At 38.6% G+C, this 19,223-nt stretch overlaps 1 protein-coding gene across 1 annotated transcript in view; it reads left to right on the forward strand.

Annotated features, from left to right (window-relative positions):
- Positions 1-8,872: 8,872 nt before the first annotated feature.
- The window catches only part of C7 (complement C7), a 48,010-nt gene continuing 37,659 nt past the window's right edge, over positions 8,873-19,223 (forward strand). Inside the window, exons 1-2 of the mRNA XM_072416642.1 lie at positions 8,873-8,994; positions 13,317-13,381. Of these exons, the coding sequence (XP_072272743.1) occupies positions 8,989-8,994; positions 13,317-13,381 (71 nt within the window). The 5' untranslated portion in view covers positions 8,873-8,988. The remainder of the gene's footprint in view (positions 8,995-13,316; positions 13,382-19,223) is intronic.

The raw sequence follows: 19,223 nt of genomic DNA on the forward strand, positions 1-19,223 counted from the left end.
GGAGAGAAGGTGCATCAATAAATGAAGATGGCTTTACTGTTTGTCGGGACTTAGCTAAAATAAATTGGGGACAGTTATGGGAGCACCAGTGGAAGTATTTTTTTATTTTAGTTCTATTATAAAAAATATTTTATCATGGCTTATAATAAAAATGTATTTTTTAGTTTTGGATATATTAAATAGTTAAAGAATACAAAAAAAAAAAAAATAAGGAGCCTTTTTGTACTTGCATTTGAAAACCACACAGTTTCTGGCTCCTGGTCCCATAGCAAGCTGCTGCTGAGCAACTGGCACAGGGAAACCTTACCACAGGTCCATGCATTTGCACATGATTATAGTGCGATTTTTAGGCTGTGTACACCTGTTAGATTTTTGTCATTGGAAACAATTGTGACAAAAGACTGAAAGATGAATGAGCGCTGTACATAAAGCGCCATGGAGAGGGGAGAAAAAGCTAGCGGCACCCCACTGTGCTCTCCTCCATTGCAGTCATTTGTCTTCTGTTGTGAATCTGCCAAGACGGATCCATGAACAATGTCGGATGGCCACTGTACACAGATCAGATACTTGTCTGAGACAACGCCGAGCCTTGTATCGGACGAGAATCATGTGTCATGTGTAAGCAGCCTAGTGTGAAAAGCAACCATGCAGCAAAAAGTGACTTGCTGCTTTTTGAGACTGCACAAAATCCATCCATGCACAATATCCATCGCAGCCACATGCAGACATGTGCACAAAAAGCTGGTCCCATTCACTCCAGCCGCAGGATTAAAATGCCCCTAAACATAACTTTTAAAACAACATCCTTTTTTAATATTATTATTATTATTATTAATAATAATAATAATAAACAGGGTTCATATAGCGCCAACATATTACGCAGGGCTGTATATTAAATAGCGATTGCAAATGACAGACTAATACAGACAGTGATACAGGAGGAGAGGACCCTGCCCCAAAGAGCTTACAATCTAGTAAAGTTTGACTTTCTTTTCCCTTACAAATATTGTCTGATCCATGCAGAATGCAGCCACTTGATGGTAGTGTTGCTCTCTTGTATTATAACATTCCTTGATGTTGGTTAATTGTAATGTTCCTAATAATTATGCAGCAAGACACACAAATAACAATTGTCTAAATGTGATTTGACAGCTGTGAGCATCTAAAAATGTGTGTTGACTTTGAAGGGCCATTCCCCAGACATCTAAAATAATAGTTTTATTATATTATTAAAATAATATTTATGTTCTCTTTTGCTGTCTGAATAAATCCATTTATCAGCGTTCAATAGTTTACAACATAATCTCAATTTTATATTGATTATAGCATTTCAAACTTTTTATTTTCTTGTTTTAGTTTACAGTTCGCTTTTATAATGTAACCATTCAGAACTTTTTCTGGAGCCTTTTGCAGTTTAAAAAGTTTAATGGGTCTTTTTTTTTTTACTTTTTCTTTTGAAGGGACATTCTACTCAAAAGCGTCATATTAGTAGGAGTTGGGTTGGAAGTCCTTGTTGGAAGTTTTCTTTGAGTCCGTTCAATCTGGCCTAATCTTCTCACCACATTATAGGGGGATTTTTTTCAGTAATTGATCGCCGTACCATAAGTAACCATAAATTGGCAATTCAGAAACTCTGTTCACCTTAATGAAGTAACTGATCCCAGCTTTTTCAAGTTGAAATTATCACTGTCAAAAGTGATAAAAAAAGGGTCATAAGGTTGTTTGGAAGCAACACCACTGATCTCCAATATGGTCCCTGGCTTTGCAAGTGAAGAACGCTTAATGGTAAACTATAAAGTAGTGATCAGACTGATCATAAATGTGACGATCCCCATCTTTTCAACAGTCTTCTCAAAGTTGGGTTTTTTTTACAACTAGTTACCATTTTTATAAATGTTGTAAGCTAAAAAAAACAGTAATAAAACTTTTTGTTTGACCTTTTTTGTCAGTAAATAGTCTGTTTACCTCTTTATAAAAAGGCCCCCATGATATATAGTAAGAAGTCAAAATGTTTACTTACAAATCTTCCAAGATGGACCAGGTCAATTTCTGTTTTTTTTTTTCTTATCTTTCTCCCCATATTTTACTGATTTCAGCCAACCTGTCTTATTCTGTCTCTTAAACTCTCACAACTCAATCACAATTCCATGTCCCCCTCCAATTGTGTGCTACTCCTCCCTCTTAGATTGTAAGCTCTTCTGAGCTCCTCTCCTTTTCCTGTGTCATTGTTAGTATCAGTCATTTGCAACCCCTATTTAATGTACAGCGCTGTGTAATATGTTGGCGCTATGTAAATACTGTTTATTAATAGTAAAATCATATTAATTCTGATCTGCTCCTTTACCCACAGGGCTTTTTACGGTAATGTTCAAGGATAGATTTAGTGTCCACATATTATTCCTATTGCATCCATAACTTTACAGGTGATTACAATGAAAGCTTCAGTAAACATTTTGTAATAGATTAACATGCATTTCTTTTTTTTGGAACTTTTCAAACCCCAAATTTTAGGAACTCATTTCAATGAGAATTAGACAAATTACCGGTAGTTATTTTTTCTTTAATAACTACCATTCTCTTCAATGTTAAATGTTACCCCTTCATAAGGAGAATTGGGGCATCTGGGGTAACATGGCATTGTATCACACAGACTACTGCAAGGTAAGTGTCCACTGACTACATTTGTACCTTTTTAAGTCCCAGTGACCACCAGTGTATCCTCTTAGTCCCCAACAATGACCAATGTACCCCTACAGCAACTATTGACCACCAAGGAAACCCTCACCTCCCACCCCAGTGATGACAAGTGTACCCCTCAAACCTCCAATTATGTCAGTGTTACTACTCCAGCTGACAACCAGTGTATTCTTCCAGCCCCGCAGACCACCAGTGTATCCCGCTAGCCCCATTGACCACCATTGTACCCCCCAACCCTCCATGACCACTAATGTACATCTTCAGCCCTCTATCCAGATGTTTTTGATTAATTTTGACCAAAACAAACCAACTGCAAAAAGAAAATCGTAGGTCCCTACATCTATTGTCTCATCTCCCCTCCTATTGCGTGTTACTCCCCCACCTCCTAGATTGTAAGCTCTTTGGGGCAGAGTCCTCTTCTCCTCCCGTATCACTGTCTGTATCTGTCTGTCATTTGCAACCCCTATTTATTGTACAGCACAGCGTAATATGTTGGCCCTATATAAATCCTGTTTAACATTAATAAGTCATGCTCCAGCTTTTATTGTAACTCCAACCCAAGTGCTAAATATGCTGTCCTGGAGTTTGACAGGTTGTAGGACAATAATAATATTGCAATAATAATATTAATCTGAAAATCATTTGGTCTTCTTTTAGGGACAGATGAAATGTTATTGATGTTGTGGGATTCAGTTTTGACATTTGAAAAATAATTTTATTTTGCAGGAATGGTACTCTCTGAAAAATTGTGTAGACGCCGTACAAAGCTGTTTACTTAGAGTTCAACAAGTTTTTCTACATTACCTGTTTAGAAGGACAGGGCACACCAGATTTATGGAAATATCATAGAGAAGCTCAAATCGTTCCCGTGCTCAAGTGGCAAATCTTCCATGTACCTTCCTTGGATATGACCAGGGAAATTGCTTGTCTATCCTGCCTTTTTATCCAATTTATTATTACAACCTACGCAAATCACAAAATCCCCTAAAAAATCCAACACAGTAATTCTTCATACTGTGACAATCTAGGATTACTAGAAAGTTAAAGACAATCTAGCTTCTACTTTTCTACACCTGCTTGAAATAACAAATAAGTCGGCTTTCTCCGTGCTTATAAAACCATTTAAAAACAAATCTCCTACCAATATTTCATTACAGGAGACAGATTAAAGAATATGTTTATTATAATGCACCTGTGTTAAAACAAAAAAAAAGTTAGAAGCAAAAGTTCATATTAAGGCAAAACTTTATCATGTGCTAATAAATTCCAGCATGGCAGGTGTCCATAGCATAGCAAATTCCATAGTTTGTATTTGTCACCATCTTCACAGTGAATATGCAATGGGCACCACTGGAGTTGAAAATTATTGTAATTTTAAAAGAAATCTGCAAATTCTAAAATCTTCAAAGCAATAAGAAATACCTGGTAATCCTGCCATGCAGGTACCTGTTCAGGTACTTGTGGAGGGGGAGGGCAGGTTAGGTTGCGTCAGGAGGTAAAGTTGGGTGTTGTTATCCATTAAAAGGCATGCAGCTGTTATTTTGACCCACTGATATTCAGTGGCACAACAAGAATGCAGCTCAGTCCTGGCTTTGATTTTCCTTTCCGCATATTTACGTACAGCCAACCACAGCCAGACAACCAGAACTAGGAGATCAGCAACATTATTATTATTACACAATATTTATATAGCGCCATCATATTAGGGAGCGCTGTGCAAAAGCCATAGACATATCACTAGCTGTCCCTCAGAGGGGCTCACAATCTAATGTCCCTACTATTGTCATATGTCATTAATATAATCTACGGGCAATTAGCGGGGAAGCTAATTAACCTAACTGCATGTTTTTGGAATGTGGGAGGAAATCGGAGTGTCCGGAGGAATCCCATACAAATTGGAGAACCTACAAACTCCATGCAGATAATGTCCTGGCCGGGATGTGAACCTGGGACCTAGGGCTAACCTCTGAGGCACCCTGCATTACAGCACTGCTTCCCCAAGTTTAAGGTCAATTTTGGGGAAAGACAATTACCCTAACTGCATGGTTTTGGAATATGGGAGGAAACCGGAGTATCCAGAGGAAACCCACGCAAACAAGGGGAGAACCAACAAACTTCATGCAGATAGTGTCCTGGCCAAAATTGCGAACCTGGGACCCAGCGCTGCAAAGGCCAGACTGCTAACCAGTGTTGTCATCCTAATCTGAAGGGGAAAAAAAAGAGAGACAATCTCACTGCGCATGCAACATTTTTATTATGTTAATGTTGAGTTTAGGTACGCATTAAGGGTTGTTGAACTATTTACTGTTTGTGTGTTTTTAAAGCATCCACTTCCAATAAATGCACCTAACTTATCCTAGGTCGCTGGTCTCCCTCCTGTTCCTGCTGGTAGAAACCCTGACACCATTATTCCATTAACATGTTTGTTCGCCTTGTACTGCACAAGAACCGTATAGAGTTTAGGGGCTCATTTCTACATGTAAGTAGTTCATGTTCTGCTCACTCTTAAGGCTACATACACACCGTCAGATACTTCTTGTCTGATTATCTCTTCAGGGCTGATATCAGACGAGAATCTGACGTGAGTACAGCAGCTGTCGAACGTCCTTCATGGATTCGTCCTGGTGGATCCACAAATGATGAATGCAACAAATGCTGCAATGCAAGTGAAGGGCAGAGAGCACAGCGGGGTGCTGCTCGCTCGTTCGCTCTCCTTCTCCGCCCTCTCTTACATGTGTACGTAGCCTAAGGCAAATAAAAAGCAGGGGGAATTCATCATGATTGCAGTCTTAATTCATCATGATTGCAGTCTTAATTTCTTATATCCAGGTGGTTTTGGCCAACATACAGTTTCATTCCTGCTTGACCAGTATTGAGAAATGAGGAATAATTTTCCTTTTTTTCCTTTGAAATTTGTTTTTGGAAATGAAACGAAAGGGATGTTCACTGTAAGAACCAGATTTGTGAACTATAAAAGTTCTGGGCATGATAAAGATTTTATGGGTGACTTTTGGTGGCTTTGTCCACCACTGACCTTGAATTTGTGGAATTGTAAACCTAACACAAACAATAAAATATTTTAAAATTCCAGCTTCTGTGACCTGTTCTTGTGTTCTTCATAGATTTATGACCCCATGACTGAGTTTAATTTATCATATAACAAGAACATGTTCCAGACTCTCCTTCATTCCAGTAAATGATGAAGAAGGTGAGAGGTCACAGAACGGCTATCTGTGACAGGAAACAGGCAATGGACTGTACTTCAACTGAACAGACAAGAACATATAATCACACGATCTGATGTAAAAGCTTGTAAATAACAAAACAGGAGCTGGAATTGAGAAAATAGTTTTGACTATTATAGGCTGGTCCTTTAGAAGTGAAGAAAAGAAAATATTGAGAGATGCAGGGAATGATGTTTTGTCCTGAGTCTAGCAAACTAATGATTTACATAATCCCATTTGAACAAATGTACTATGTAAAGATTTTTCAAATATCTTTTGCTGCATTATTATAGGTACTGAAGTGACTCGGTGGTTAGCACTCTGGCCTTTGCAGTGCTAGGTCCCAGGTTCCAATCTCGGTCAGGACATTATCTGCATGGAGTTTGCAGGTTTTCCCTGTGTTTGCATGGATTTCCTCCCACATTCCAAAAACATGCAGTTAGGTTAATTGGCTTGCCCCCAAAATTGACCTTAGACTGTATTAAAGACATATGGCTATGGTAAGAACATTAGATTGTAAGCCTCTTTGGGGGACAGCTAGTAATATGACTATGGACTTTGACAAAGTGCTGTGTAATATGTTGGCACTGGATAATAATAATTGGTATTTATGTCTTTGTGTGTAAACAGAAACAATTCAGGTGAATGATGACTGTTAAAGAGATGTCCTCACCCATCGTCCATTTTTATATCTGCTGCACTACATGAGGCCCAGCTAATGGGCTAAGGCTTTCAGGTTTGGGGTACAATAGCACCTTCCCTTTGTGGCCTAAACCTTCAATAGCTGGGTCTCAATGGCCACTAACCAGATCACCTGGGAAAAGGGATCTAAGGTCCAAAACCTTAAAGGGTTTCCAGTGAGGTATGGCTTTTTGATTTCCTTGGTTAAGAGTAAACACGTCAAGGTGCATAATATGACATAGTACCTTGGAGCCTGGGGGGTGTTAGGCACCATTGCCTTTGCTTTTTTCAGGGTTTGCTAAATACCTTCTTTGTAAAGTTTAGGTATAAAGAAAAAAGGTCATCCTCCATGCAGAGTAAGTAAACTCAATGTGCAGCTGATATCAAAACTTTGAAATTAGGTGGCTAGCACTCCTGCCCTTGCAGCGCTATGTCCCAGCTTTGAATCTCGAACCAGAACACTATCTGTATGGAGTTTGTATGTTCTCCCTGTGTTTGTGTGGGTTTGCCCTGGGCACTCCTATTTCCTCCTACATTCCAAAAATTTCAATTTAGGTTAATTGTCTTCCCCCTAAATGTTAGCCTTAGCCTATGTTAATAACATATTATTATGGTAGGGACATTAGATTGTGATCCCATTTGCAGGAATTAGTGACATGACTATGGGCTTTGCAAAGCTCTGTGTAATATGTCAGTGCCATATAAATACAATGAACTTTAATTTTTTACTTGCCAAATAATTAATTCTTCCTAGAAAAAAAAGCAGACACAGATATTTAGCTATTATTATATACCCTATCCCTTTACCATAATTTTTACTTATCACCCACTAACTCATTAGGAAGTTTGTTGAGGTATAGCCGCATTTTAGCATTCCAGACTGAATCATCTGTGTCACCCTAGGTGAGTATTGCACCATCTTTGTTAGGTTCTGATCTCAAGGATCAGTGCCAGATCTTCAAGACTTGTCCATGGTAACATATCCTTTAACAATTGTTGTTTGTATAAAAGAAAATCCCTTCCTCATCTTGTGCATGCTTGTGAAATCTCTGTTTTCACTGAGCTGTGGCCACACATTCATGGATTCATCTTTTTATTTGTCAACATTACTTGACTACTGAGCGCGTCTTCTACTGAAGGAGAGGGTCGAGGGGTGATTTAAAGTTCTGTGCTGTAACGAAGTCAGTAGCATGCATCAAAATCAACAGGTTTGGTGACAGTTAACAACAAAGCTGATATTTTTTTTGCTTTCATCCTTCTTGACAGTTTACAAATTTTATAGTAGAGCTTTCTATTTGCAAAGCATGTAAAAAATGTCTTCAATTTACATCATGGAAGTCAGGACCAAGCAAATAGCCAAAAGGAGCAGCTTTGTGGAAATGGTACTGAAGGGGCAGAAGCAAGGAATAAAGTGCATTTTCCAAGTTATTCCTTACTTCCCAAACCCTTCATGACCAATATTCACCATTTCTAACCACTTGCAGAGTAGTAGCTGGGTATTAGGGCTGAAATGTTCCCTGTATTCCAATACCCAGCTGGATGGTGGAGAAAGAAAGAGCAGCTCAGTAGAGTGATCCGGTAAGTGGCCACCTGTACTGGGGAGGTTGAATTCCATTGCCACTGCATTGACCGCCAATGCTGGGAGAAAAATACTCCTAACACCTACACATGGGGAGTGGGGTGGTAAAAAATGTATTTTCCACCAATATGTATGTGTGTGGGTTGTAAACATTGCTCATTCACAATGTGGGGGGGGGGGGGGGGGTCAGTATTGGGGATTACTATTGCAGTCCGTGGCACCATTGCTGGTTGTTAGTATTGTGTTCATTAACACAAATTGTGGCAGGTCACACTTGAACTTAAGTTGGTATTTATTAATGGTGACTGTAGTTTAGCTTTAAAGTAACACCTATTACCTAAATTGATTTAGATGAGCGTGTCAGATCTTCAGGCCATCCTAACTGTCCAGGTACATGCAGGCCCAGCAACCTCGGGGGATGCCGGGAAATTTGGCATATCCTGGCATTATGCACGGGGCTTGGCATGCACAATTTAGAGTATTTGAAAAAGAAGATTGCCAGCAGGCAGGTATGCATTTATTATTGCAGCAGCAGACCTGCCTCCCTGCAATTTGGAAATGCAAAACTATAGTTTAAGAGCATGGCAAGCACCATATACAAAACATCTGGGTGGTATTAAAAACAGGAACCAAATGGCATATCTGAGAAAAAACAGAGGAAAGTGGGTGGTGATATCAGTAAACAGGATACAAAAAAGGGATTATCCCTGCCAGGAATCACAGCCTGCTCCTGAGATGTGAAACTCACATGGAAAGGAATTTCTAAAAAGCTTCACAGTCTGTTGAGTTAGCGGATCTCATCTGAACATGAGGGTAAGCCATGCACCACGTTAATGGTAAAATGTATGTATGAATGAATGTTAGATCTATGGCTGATAAGATTTGTGAATTAGAGAACTTAAGTCTAGGAATGGTCTGTAGTTTGCATATTCCTTTGTTCGTATCTATGCTTTTTTCTTTACTGCAAAACATTTTATGATGACTTTGTACACACTTTACTATTTGTCAAGGTGAACCATCAAAGTGTTTTAGTAAGACATGGAATTGCTTAGATTTCACACAGTTTATGTGTTTTATGATTAGCAGACAGTGTATGTGAGGGCTATTTATCTTTATTTCTATCCATGACACAGTCTATCTGTCTAACTATCCATACAAGTGATTCTGTTGCTTAAAAACTCACAATAAAAAAATTGTGAATTAGGTAAAAGGATTGGCACACTGCTTCAAGATAAAAATGTTCTTTATTGAGTTACTGTTAAAAGCTAATTACACCTGTCCAAAATGGTCCGTATATAACAATACAAATCCTATACTTATATACCAACACAGATCACATATATAAATAACAAAACACATCCCATACATATATATCAACATACATATATAACGACACACATTCTATAAATATATACCAACACACACCCCATACATATATACCAACACTTCCTATACATATATAATGACACCCATCCCTTACATATGTAAAAATACACACCCCATACATATAAAACAAAACAAATTCAATACATATATGACAAAACACATCTCATACATACATAAGAACACACATCCTATACATATAAAACAAAACCTATCACACATACATATATAACAATACACATCACATACATACATACATAACAATACAAAATCCATACATATGTAACAACACACATCCTATACATATACATAGTACAGATAGTGTAGCATGAGATGCATGTTGCTATTTAGGTACCAATTTGGAGTAGTGTGAATATCTTGAGATCCCAGAACAGAGTCTTTCTCAAACACATACCAGGTAATCTGATTTGGAGGGACAGTGCCTTCTTCAGATTCCTCTTTGCTCCTTAGTTGTTTGTCTTTTAGGCAGATATAAACATTTTACATTATTATAAAATCTGTTATTTTGCACTAAACCTTCTGTGCTCAACATGATTCCATTTGTTATTTACTTTAAAAGCTAACATAAAAGAAACATTGTGAGTTGTGAAAAAAACATTTGTCAATTTAACCCAGTATTTCTCAACTAGGCTTCCTCTTGCAAGGGGTTCCTTGAGCAATGGGCTATTTTTGTTTCATAGGTCAGTTTGAGTGACACCAATAAACTTTTTGGGTATCTGTATATGTGACATACTTTCCATCAGCTAGTAATATAAGAGGCATTCCTCCTACTGACCACCACACTAATGTACTGTAAGCTGTGGATATAGTAATTATAGAAAGGGTTCCCTTAGGATCTGAAAGTTATTTCAAGGGTTCCCTTACCATATTAAAAAGCTCGAAAACACTGGCCTACATACTTTATTCTAAAAACTGTCCCTATCTCCAAAAGGTATGGCAAGTCAGAAGACATATAGCTGTTCTTTTTCTTTTTAACCATAAAGTACCCTTTTGTTATATAAGAGTACTGATCATTGCACTGCATTGATGTTATAAGTGAAAAATGGCAATCTGTGCACCTTCTGGCAGTAGTGATTGGTGGTGACTGGGTTGAAACATTACTGAATCTTTAAAAAAAAGGTGTACATGCAAAGAAGTTTGTATTTACCTTCCTCTCACCAAATTCTCCTGATCACCTATTAAACGTAATGGTTCCTCCTACTGACCATTACCTCTACTAGATAGAGTAATGACTTAGAGATTGGCTGGTGAACCCACTGAGTGGTGGATTTCTAAAAATGATACTTCCTTAAGGCAGAGCTCCTTTCTTCAAGCTGGGATTCCTCTGCAAAAAAATGGCTTTTGGAAGTATGAGCAAAAGTTGAGATGAGTATTTACATTTTTTAAATATTAAAACATTCTTATGAAATGAAATGAAGATGTTATGCTTATAAGAAATCCTAGTGGCTGAGTTTACACTTACTTTAATTATTTTCTTTGTGCAATGTGTGAAGCATATGCAGGGATGACCTTTGACTGCTTATTCTTAGAAAGCTATTTCAAGCAAATAAGCAGCCTCATTAAAATACGAGAACTGAGCAAGCTGGCCATAAGGTTGGTTTATGGAATATAGATGACATTCTGTTGATGTGTCCACATGGTGCGTATGATAGCTTTACAAGCATAAAAGTGCATTCAGAATAAATATAACTTGGCTGGACACTGTGGCCCTGATTTATTAAAGCTCTCCAAGGCTGGAGGGAAAACACTTTCATCAATGAAGCTGGGTGATCCAACAATCCTGTAATGGATTTCCAAAAAGGCATTTGCTATTTGTTGCTAAAATGTTTTCAATCCTATGCCAGATCTGTTAAAGGTTTTCTGGGTCACCCAGCTTCACTGATGAAAGAGTATCCTCTCCAGCCTTGGAGAGCTTTAATAAATCAGGCCCAACTAGTCAATGAACTTTGCACATAGCTCAAGACCAAAGGAGAACTGCGCCTTTTACAGAGGGTTTTTATTTAGTGCCATTTCCAGGAAAATCTTCACCTAAGAGATCATATCCAAGGAGCATCCTTTCCCACCCTACCATTTCCGGAGCCATTCTCACGCTTGTTACTATTTCTAGAGAGATGTTCACCCATGCTACCGTTTTTGGGGCATCATCACCCATGCAATGACAAGGTATCTTCACCAATCCCACCATTTCCAGGGACAAACCCACTCTACTATTTCCAGGGGCATCTTCACCCTTGCTACCATTTTCAAAGTTTCTTTACCCATCCTACCATTTCAAGTGACATACTCACACATCCCACCATTTTCAGGAACATATAAACTCTACTATTTCCCAGAGCATCTTCACCCATGCTACAATTTCTGAGGCATCTTCACCCATGCTACAATTTCCGAGGCATCTTTGTCCATGCTATCATTTCCAGGGGCATTTTTACCCATACTACGATTTCTGAAGTATCTTTACCAATTCTAGCAACTCTAGGGGCATTCTCACCCATGCCATCATTTCCAGTGATATACCTACTCACCCTACCATTTCTGAGGCATTTTTACCCATACCCTACCATTTTCAGTGACATACTCACCCATCCCACTATTTTCAGGGACATACAAACTCTACCATTTCCCAGGGCATCTTCACCCATTCTACCATTTCCCAGAGCATTTTTACCCTTGCTACCATTTCTGAAGCATCTTCACTAATTCTACCATTTCCAGGGGCATTTATACCCATGCTACCATTTCTGAAACATCTTTGCTAATTCTACCATTACCAGGGGCTTTTTCACTCATGCTACCATTTCCAGTGATATACTCACCCACCCCACCATTTCTGAGGCATCCTTATCCATCCTACCATTTCCAGTGATATACTCACCCATCACACCATTTTCAGGGACATACACACTCTACCATTTCCCAAGGCTTCTTCACCCATGCTACCATTATCAAAGCATCTTTACCTATCCCACTGTTTCTAGTGACATACTTACCCACATCACCATTTCCAGGGGCGTCTTTACCCATGCTATCGTTTCCTTCCCCTAATTAAGACCAGTCACTGTTGCTCTCTTCTTTTGCAGGGTGACCAGTCTTGTATCCACCCCCTGTAGTTTACTGGAGTAAACCTTTAGTGGTTGGACTTTACGCCACCCACAGCTCCACCCTCTTTCCCAGCTGTACAGTGATGATATTACAGCTACATTTTCAAGGATATAAATAACATATTTTACAGAAATATCAGTTTTTAAACATGTAGTTAAAATAAAGATTAAATAAAATTGATCTAAGCCATGATTAATATTAGTGTAATTGTCACAATTTTTTATCTGTGTCTACATTTCATATTAGATTCACTCTGTAAATATTTGCATGTTGCTTGTTTCTAAATACTAGTTAAAAGGAAAGGTAGTGATATAGCCCACAGCAAATGGGAAATGTCTGCTCTCATTTTATCTCCTGGCTGAGATTCAAACCTGGGACCTAGCCCTGCAAAGGCCAGAGTGCTAACCTCTGGCCTTTATGCTTCCCTAATACACAAACTCTTTATAATACCAAATTATTTTTAGTATGTAATCAACACACATAATGATAAGGATGGTTCTCTGCACTCTTCAAAGTGATGAACAGTGTGTTGAAACTAATTTAATTGACATCTTAACAATAAGCGTAAATGTGCAAACTACGGTTAATAAAAAAAGTACAGAAATGCTACTTTTTTTTTATTTTTACAGGGATTGCCATTTTTTCTTGCTTCTCTTGTGCTGGTTTGCAAAGTTACAGCTTTCTTCTTTCACAGGTATGTGATTTTGTTGTATTTTTTTTCTGAACATTTATATTTACCATTCATAAATATTGTCTTTCTAATTTATTCTGAAGCTGCTGTAATTTCCTAAATCTGTTCAAAAAATAAAATGCAACAACCTGGAGGCATCTTGTACATTGCTGGTGTATGGAAAGCCCCCTGGTAATGTTATTTCTCGCTTGTGTGATTGGCTCAATAATTCTCTCTAGCAACTTATACCATACAAATTTCAGTTTTGATGATAAACTCCCTTAGGGTTAAATACTTGTAAAGGGATGCAAACACAGCACATTTCTAGAAGTTCTCATATTGATTTGTTTAACCAAATTGCTGGTTTCATTGTTCCTCATGAATAGAGGTGGCTGAATGTGCTCTAATGTACTTGAAAGTTAATAAAGTGGAACTAAACATTATGGGGATTAGCTTCCAATGCACTCACTGCAGAGGTATTTCAGTTCAATTTTAAAATTATTCACAAAAAAACTCAACTACAAACTACAACTCGGTGTCATTACAGCATTTCAGTAAAAATCACAAATGTAGCCTCCTGGCTCTCTCCCTGACACTCTTCAGAGTTATTGGTCCCATAGCCCTAAACTTTGGGAGACCTCCTAGGTTCTCCCAACATGCAGGCTAGCCCAAGCCTGTCCACCTGGCCTCATTCTGCATTCCCACAGTAGGACATGTGATGTTCCTTCCGCAATGAAATATATAATTATCTGCTTAAAGTATACTGAGCTGCACATGCACAATTCAATGGGCCTGATTTATTAAAGTTCCCCAAGACTGGAGAGGATACACTTGCATCAGTGAAGCTGGGTGATACAACAAACCTGGAATATATTTTCTAAAAGTCATTTGCTATTTGTTAGTAAATGTTTTCAATCGAGGACCAGATCTATTCCAGGTTTTCTGGATCACCCAGCTTCACTAAAGAAAGTGTATCTTCTCCAACCTTGGGGAGCTTTAATAAACCAGGTCCAATGTACCAGAGCCAGGTATCCCAGCATCACTCCAGGCTTGCGAGAATGAGTGAACTCTGATGCACATCAACAGGAGTTATATTATTTCAGTCTGGTTAATCAAGAAGACTTAGCGCTAGAAGAGAACTGGTTAACAATAGTGACATCATTGACAGTGATTAGGCAGGTAAGTTTATTTTATTGCCTGTGCCTCTTGCAATTAGGACCTGTCTGGTTGCACTTTTTTTAAAGTTATCTTTTATTCCACTTAAAAACAAAACTAAAATTCCATATTTACACATTTTCGATCAGGGAGGACATTTTTGCATGGAAGGACAAATAATTGACCTGATTTATTAAAGCTCTCCAAGGCTGGAGAGGATACACTTTCAGCAAACCTAGAATGGAACTGGTCCAGGGTTCTAAACATTTGCTGGAAAATAGCAAATGACTTTGAAGAAGTCGATTCCAAGTTTGCTGGATCGCCCAGCTTCACTGATGAAAGTGTATCTTTTCCAGCCTTGGAGAGCTTTAATAAATCAGGCCCGAGTTCTCTTCTGCAATAATCCCTCTTACCTGCCTGACTGCTTCAGGGAAATTTTAAAAACACTGAGCTGCACATGTATAGCTCAGTGTTGGTTTTGACAATCCCAGCCTGGACAGGAGTTATGTTATCCCAGCCCGGCCAATCAAAATGGCCAAGGATCCTATTGAGGAGAAAAACAAGAAGGAAGATGACAGAGGCGCCCTACAATGGAATGGGCGAAGGTGAGTATAGCAGGGTTTAGTAGACATGGGCAAACTTGACTATGAAGCGTTAAGGCATTTTGTGTGTAATATGAAGTTCTTTGACTTTGTGCTATTATTTGTATTGTGATGGCAGAGTGGGACTATCAACTTGAAGCCTGCATAACCTATTAAAATGATATAGGCAACTGGAGATGCATATTATAAATGGGCAATAGGGTAAACATCAAGGTTTGTGCCATTTCTGCACTATTGACGCCTTACTATTGGCTGGAGATTGTAAGTGGAGTTACACTTTAATCAACACATAACAAAAATTCCATTAAATTTTTGAAAAGTAATTTATATGTAAATTATATATATATAAAAAAAACTAAGACAAAAAGGCTGAGCGATGCACCACAAACTAGCATGCAGCAATAACAAATATGTAATTTTGATTAAATAGCGAACAATTTGAGCAGCGAGGCCTGTGAGACAAGACTGAAAATAGATCACATCTGTTTTATTCACTGTTTCCTTTGCACTGAATGAACTTGTGACAGTGATGGCGTTCCTGGGGATGTTTAGTCATAAATGATACAGTTAATTAGCCACAATATCTTTTTTTTGTTTATTATTGGCATGTTAGCATTAGCTCTAATTAGAGAGTATTAAGCCTGCTAATGATAATTAGTGTTGTTTTTGCAATGGAAAGCTGTTTACCGGCATTAAATAGAGACGTCAATGTCAGCGTGTCAGAAACCCATTTCATAAGAAAGAATTCTTTAACATATGTTTGCAAACTTAGCTCTCACAGCTTGGTGCAAAATCAGTTTGTAGACAAATACTAAAAAGTTTGCATCACTATACAATATATGGTCAAAATGATCAAAACTAAAAGAAAAACTTGTGTCTATCTACCCAAAATTTTATTTGAACCCTAAATAAGCCAGTGATCCAAAGGGAGGGAGGAATACATGGATCATAGTCTAGTTTGTTCCAACGGGAAAAATGTTTATCATTCTCTGAAGGCTTATTCACAGCTACATTATGTGTTTTTCTTTCCGATACATTTTATTGTGGTTATTCAAAAACTATTGACGTGTGTTAAGGTTCAGTGCTGCTTGCTGTTCTGATTGGATTAGTTTCTGTTCATTTTATTTAATCAAAGAGAAAAAGCAGAGATATGCAGTTGGCCAATCAGAATCCTGAATAAACAATTTACAGTAGTGGTCCCCAACCTTTTGCACATCACCGACCACTAAATGCATGGACTTCAAACCGCGCATGCACGGGGAGTCGTGTGTCACTCAAAAGGGAAGAAACTTCTGCCAGGGTGACGCCATGATGCCAGAACCCACCCACTCTCCCATCGCAGGCTCAGACCTGTCCAGAGACACAACCCGCCCTCCTGCATGAGCCCGCGATGTCTCCAGGAGACATGGTCCATGGCTCTGGCCGGTGCACCCCCCCCCCCCGCACAGGGTCCTTATTCTGACTCGCTGGTGGGTGCACCGACCAGAGCCGTAGCCCACCTGTCAGAAGGCGACCCACTGGTGGACCATGGACTGGGGGTTCAGGACCCCTTATTTACATTTGTATTTCTTTTAAATATCACAGTATATATTCAAAAATAAACCAAGATTTTTTTTACTTGAACATGCCATTAGATAAAAAATTATATTAGATAAAAAAGTTATATTTGGGTCACACCACTAGATGGTACTTTGTCCTCATGCAAAGTGTAAAACAAACTCTTGCCATCTGAAACGTTATTGACCTGATTTATTAAAGCTCTGCAATGGTGGAGAGGATACATCTGTATCAGTGAAGCTGGGTGATCCAGCAAACCTGGAATGGACTTTTAAAAAGTCTTTTGCTATTTGTTAGCAAATGTTTTTATTCCTGGACCAGATTTTTTCCAGGTGTGCTGGATCACCCAGTTTTACTGATGAAAGTGTATCCAATCCAGTCCAGTCTTAGATAATCATAAATCAGGCTCTATTAATTATTTACATATTTTCCATGATAGGACATAGCACTATCACTGGGTGACCAACAATAATGCCCAAAAGATTATTTAAGTGCAAGTGACCCATCATACTTTTCAAAAGTACAAAATACTGTACCTGTAAAAAGGAGGGGGGATAAACAAACTGAGCATATGCAATTTTAATTTTAAAATAACAGTCATGGATGTGTTTATTCACATTAATTTTTTTAGCAGCATTAAATGCATGTTGTCAGTTTAGATTCCTGTTTGTTTCAGGTAAAGGTTTATATTTGGATTGGTTTATATTTGAGTATAAATGGTAATAGTCATTTTTATTTTGTGCGTTTAGAAACACATTAGCCTATATTTACATAATCTGTTGAGTTGGCTACGAGTAGCATCTGTAGAAGTCTATTTCAAAATGTTTACAGGCCTACAAAAGCATTTCCAATTTGTCTTTATCTTTAGGAGCAAAAAGCTAAAGTGAACAACTATGCACCTACTTTACTGTATGGTAAATTTATGTAATTATATAATGTGAACATGAAAAGTAAGAAAAAAGAAAAGCATGTTTTCGTGTGGCAAAAACATGTGTATTTGTTCTTTCATATTAGGAGGGAATGTGCTAGTGAGTAGGGTGCCAGCCACCTCGGCCTTGCAGGGTTCCTTGGGGTTCCCTGCATGCTGCTATTGGGATAGGCGCCACCTGAAAGCGTGAGAAGCGATTCCCCCAGGCTATGCAAATAGTTCTGGCGAACATGGCAGCGACTGTGGTGTTTTGTCGGAGATGGAGGCAGCGTGCTTCTGTATGCATGTGTGAGAAATGTGGTGCGTAACTTATTTGAGAAAGATGATTCCATGCTCAAGTTTGTGGTTGACCGGATCTTGCTGTCTGGAGTCCAGAAGAATGAAGTTGCGGCTATTTATGACAGACTTTGATTTTGTTTCCATGGCCGAAGGTTTTTATAGAGATTTCTTGGCGAATGCGACAAAGAAGAAAAGTGACCCAAGATTTATTGGTGTAAAAACCGCGCATGCATGGGGAGCCGTGTGTCACTCAAAAGGGAAGAAACTTCTCCCAGGGTGACGCCATGATGCCAGAACCCACCCACTCTCCCATCGCAGGCTCAGACCTGTCCAGAGACACAACCCACCCACAGCCCTGAGCCTGCGATGTATCTGGGAGACATGGTCCGTGGCTCTGGCTGGTGCAACCCCCCCTGCACAGGGTCCTTCTTCTGACATCACTGGTGGGTGCACCGGCCTGAGCTGTAGCCCACCTGTCCCACTAGTGGGTCATGGACTGGGGGTTCAGGACCCCTTATTTACATTTGTATTTCTTTTAAATATCACAGTATATACTCGAAAATAAACCAAGATTTTTTTTACTTGAACATGCCATTAGATAAAAAAAATATATTAGATAATAAAATTATGATTGGGTCACACCACTAGATGGTACTTTGTCCTCATGTAAAGTGTAAAACAAACTCTTGCCATCTGAACGTTATTGACCTGATTTATTAAAGCTCTGCAAGGCTGGAGAGGATACATTTGTATCAGTGAAGCTGGGTGATCCAGCAAACCTGGAATGGATTCTTACAAAGTCTTTTGCTATTTGTTAGCAAATGTTTTTATTCCTGGACCAGATCTTTTCCAGGTTTGTTGGATCACCCAGCTTCACTGATGAAGTGTATCCAATCCAGTCCAGTCTTGGATAATCATAAATCAGGCTCTATTAATTATTTACATACTTTCCATGATAGGACATAGCACTGTGACCAACAATAATGCCCAAAAGATTATTTAAGTGCAAGTGACCCATCATACTTAATCAAAAGTACAAAATACTGTACCTGTAAAAAGGAGGGGGGATAAACAAACTGAGCATATGCAATTTTAATTTTTCCCCCTTTTAAACAAATGTTTTTTAAATAATGGATGGATGTGTTTATTCACATTAATTTTATTAGCAGCAACGGATGCATGTTGTCAATTTAGTTTTCTGTTTGTTTCAGGCAAAGGTTTATATTTGGATTGGTTTATATTTGAGTATATATGGTAAAAGTCATTTATATTTTGTGCGTTTAGAAACACATTAGCCTATATTTACATAATCTGTTGAGTTGGCTACGAGTAGCATCTGTAGAGG

The sequence above is a fragment of the Pyxicephalus adspersus genome, chromosome 6 (assembly GCF_032062135.1).
Source record: "Pyxicephalus adspersus chromosome 6, UCB_Pads_2.0, whole genome shotgun sequence".
In the NCBI taxonomy this organism is placed as follows: domain Eukaryota; kingdom Metazoa; phylum Chordata; class Amphibia; order Anura; family Pyxicephalidae; genus Pyxicephalus; species Pyxicephalus adspersus.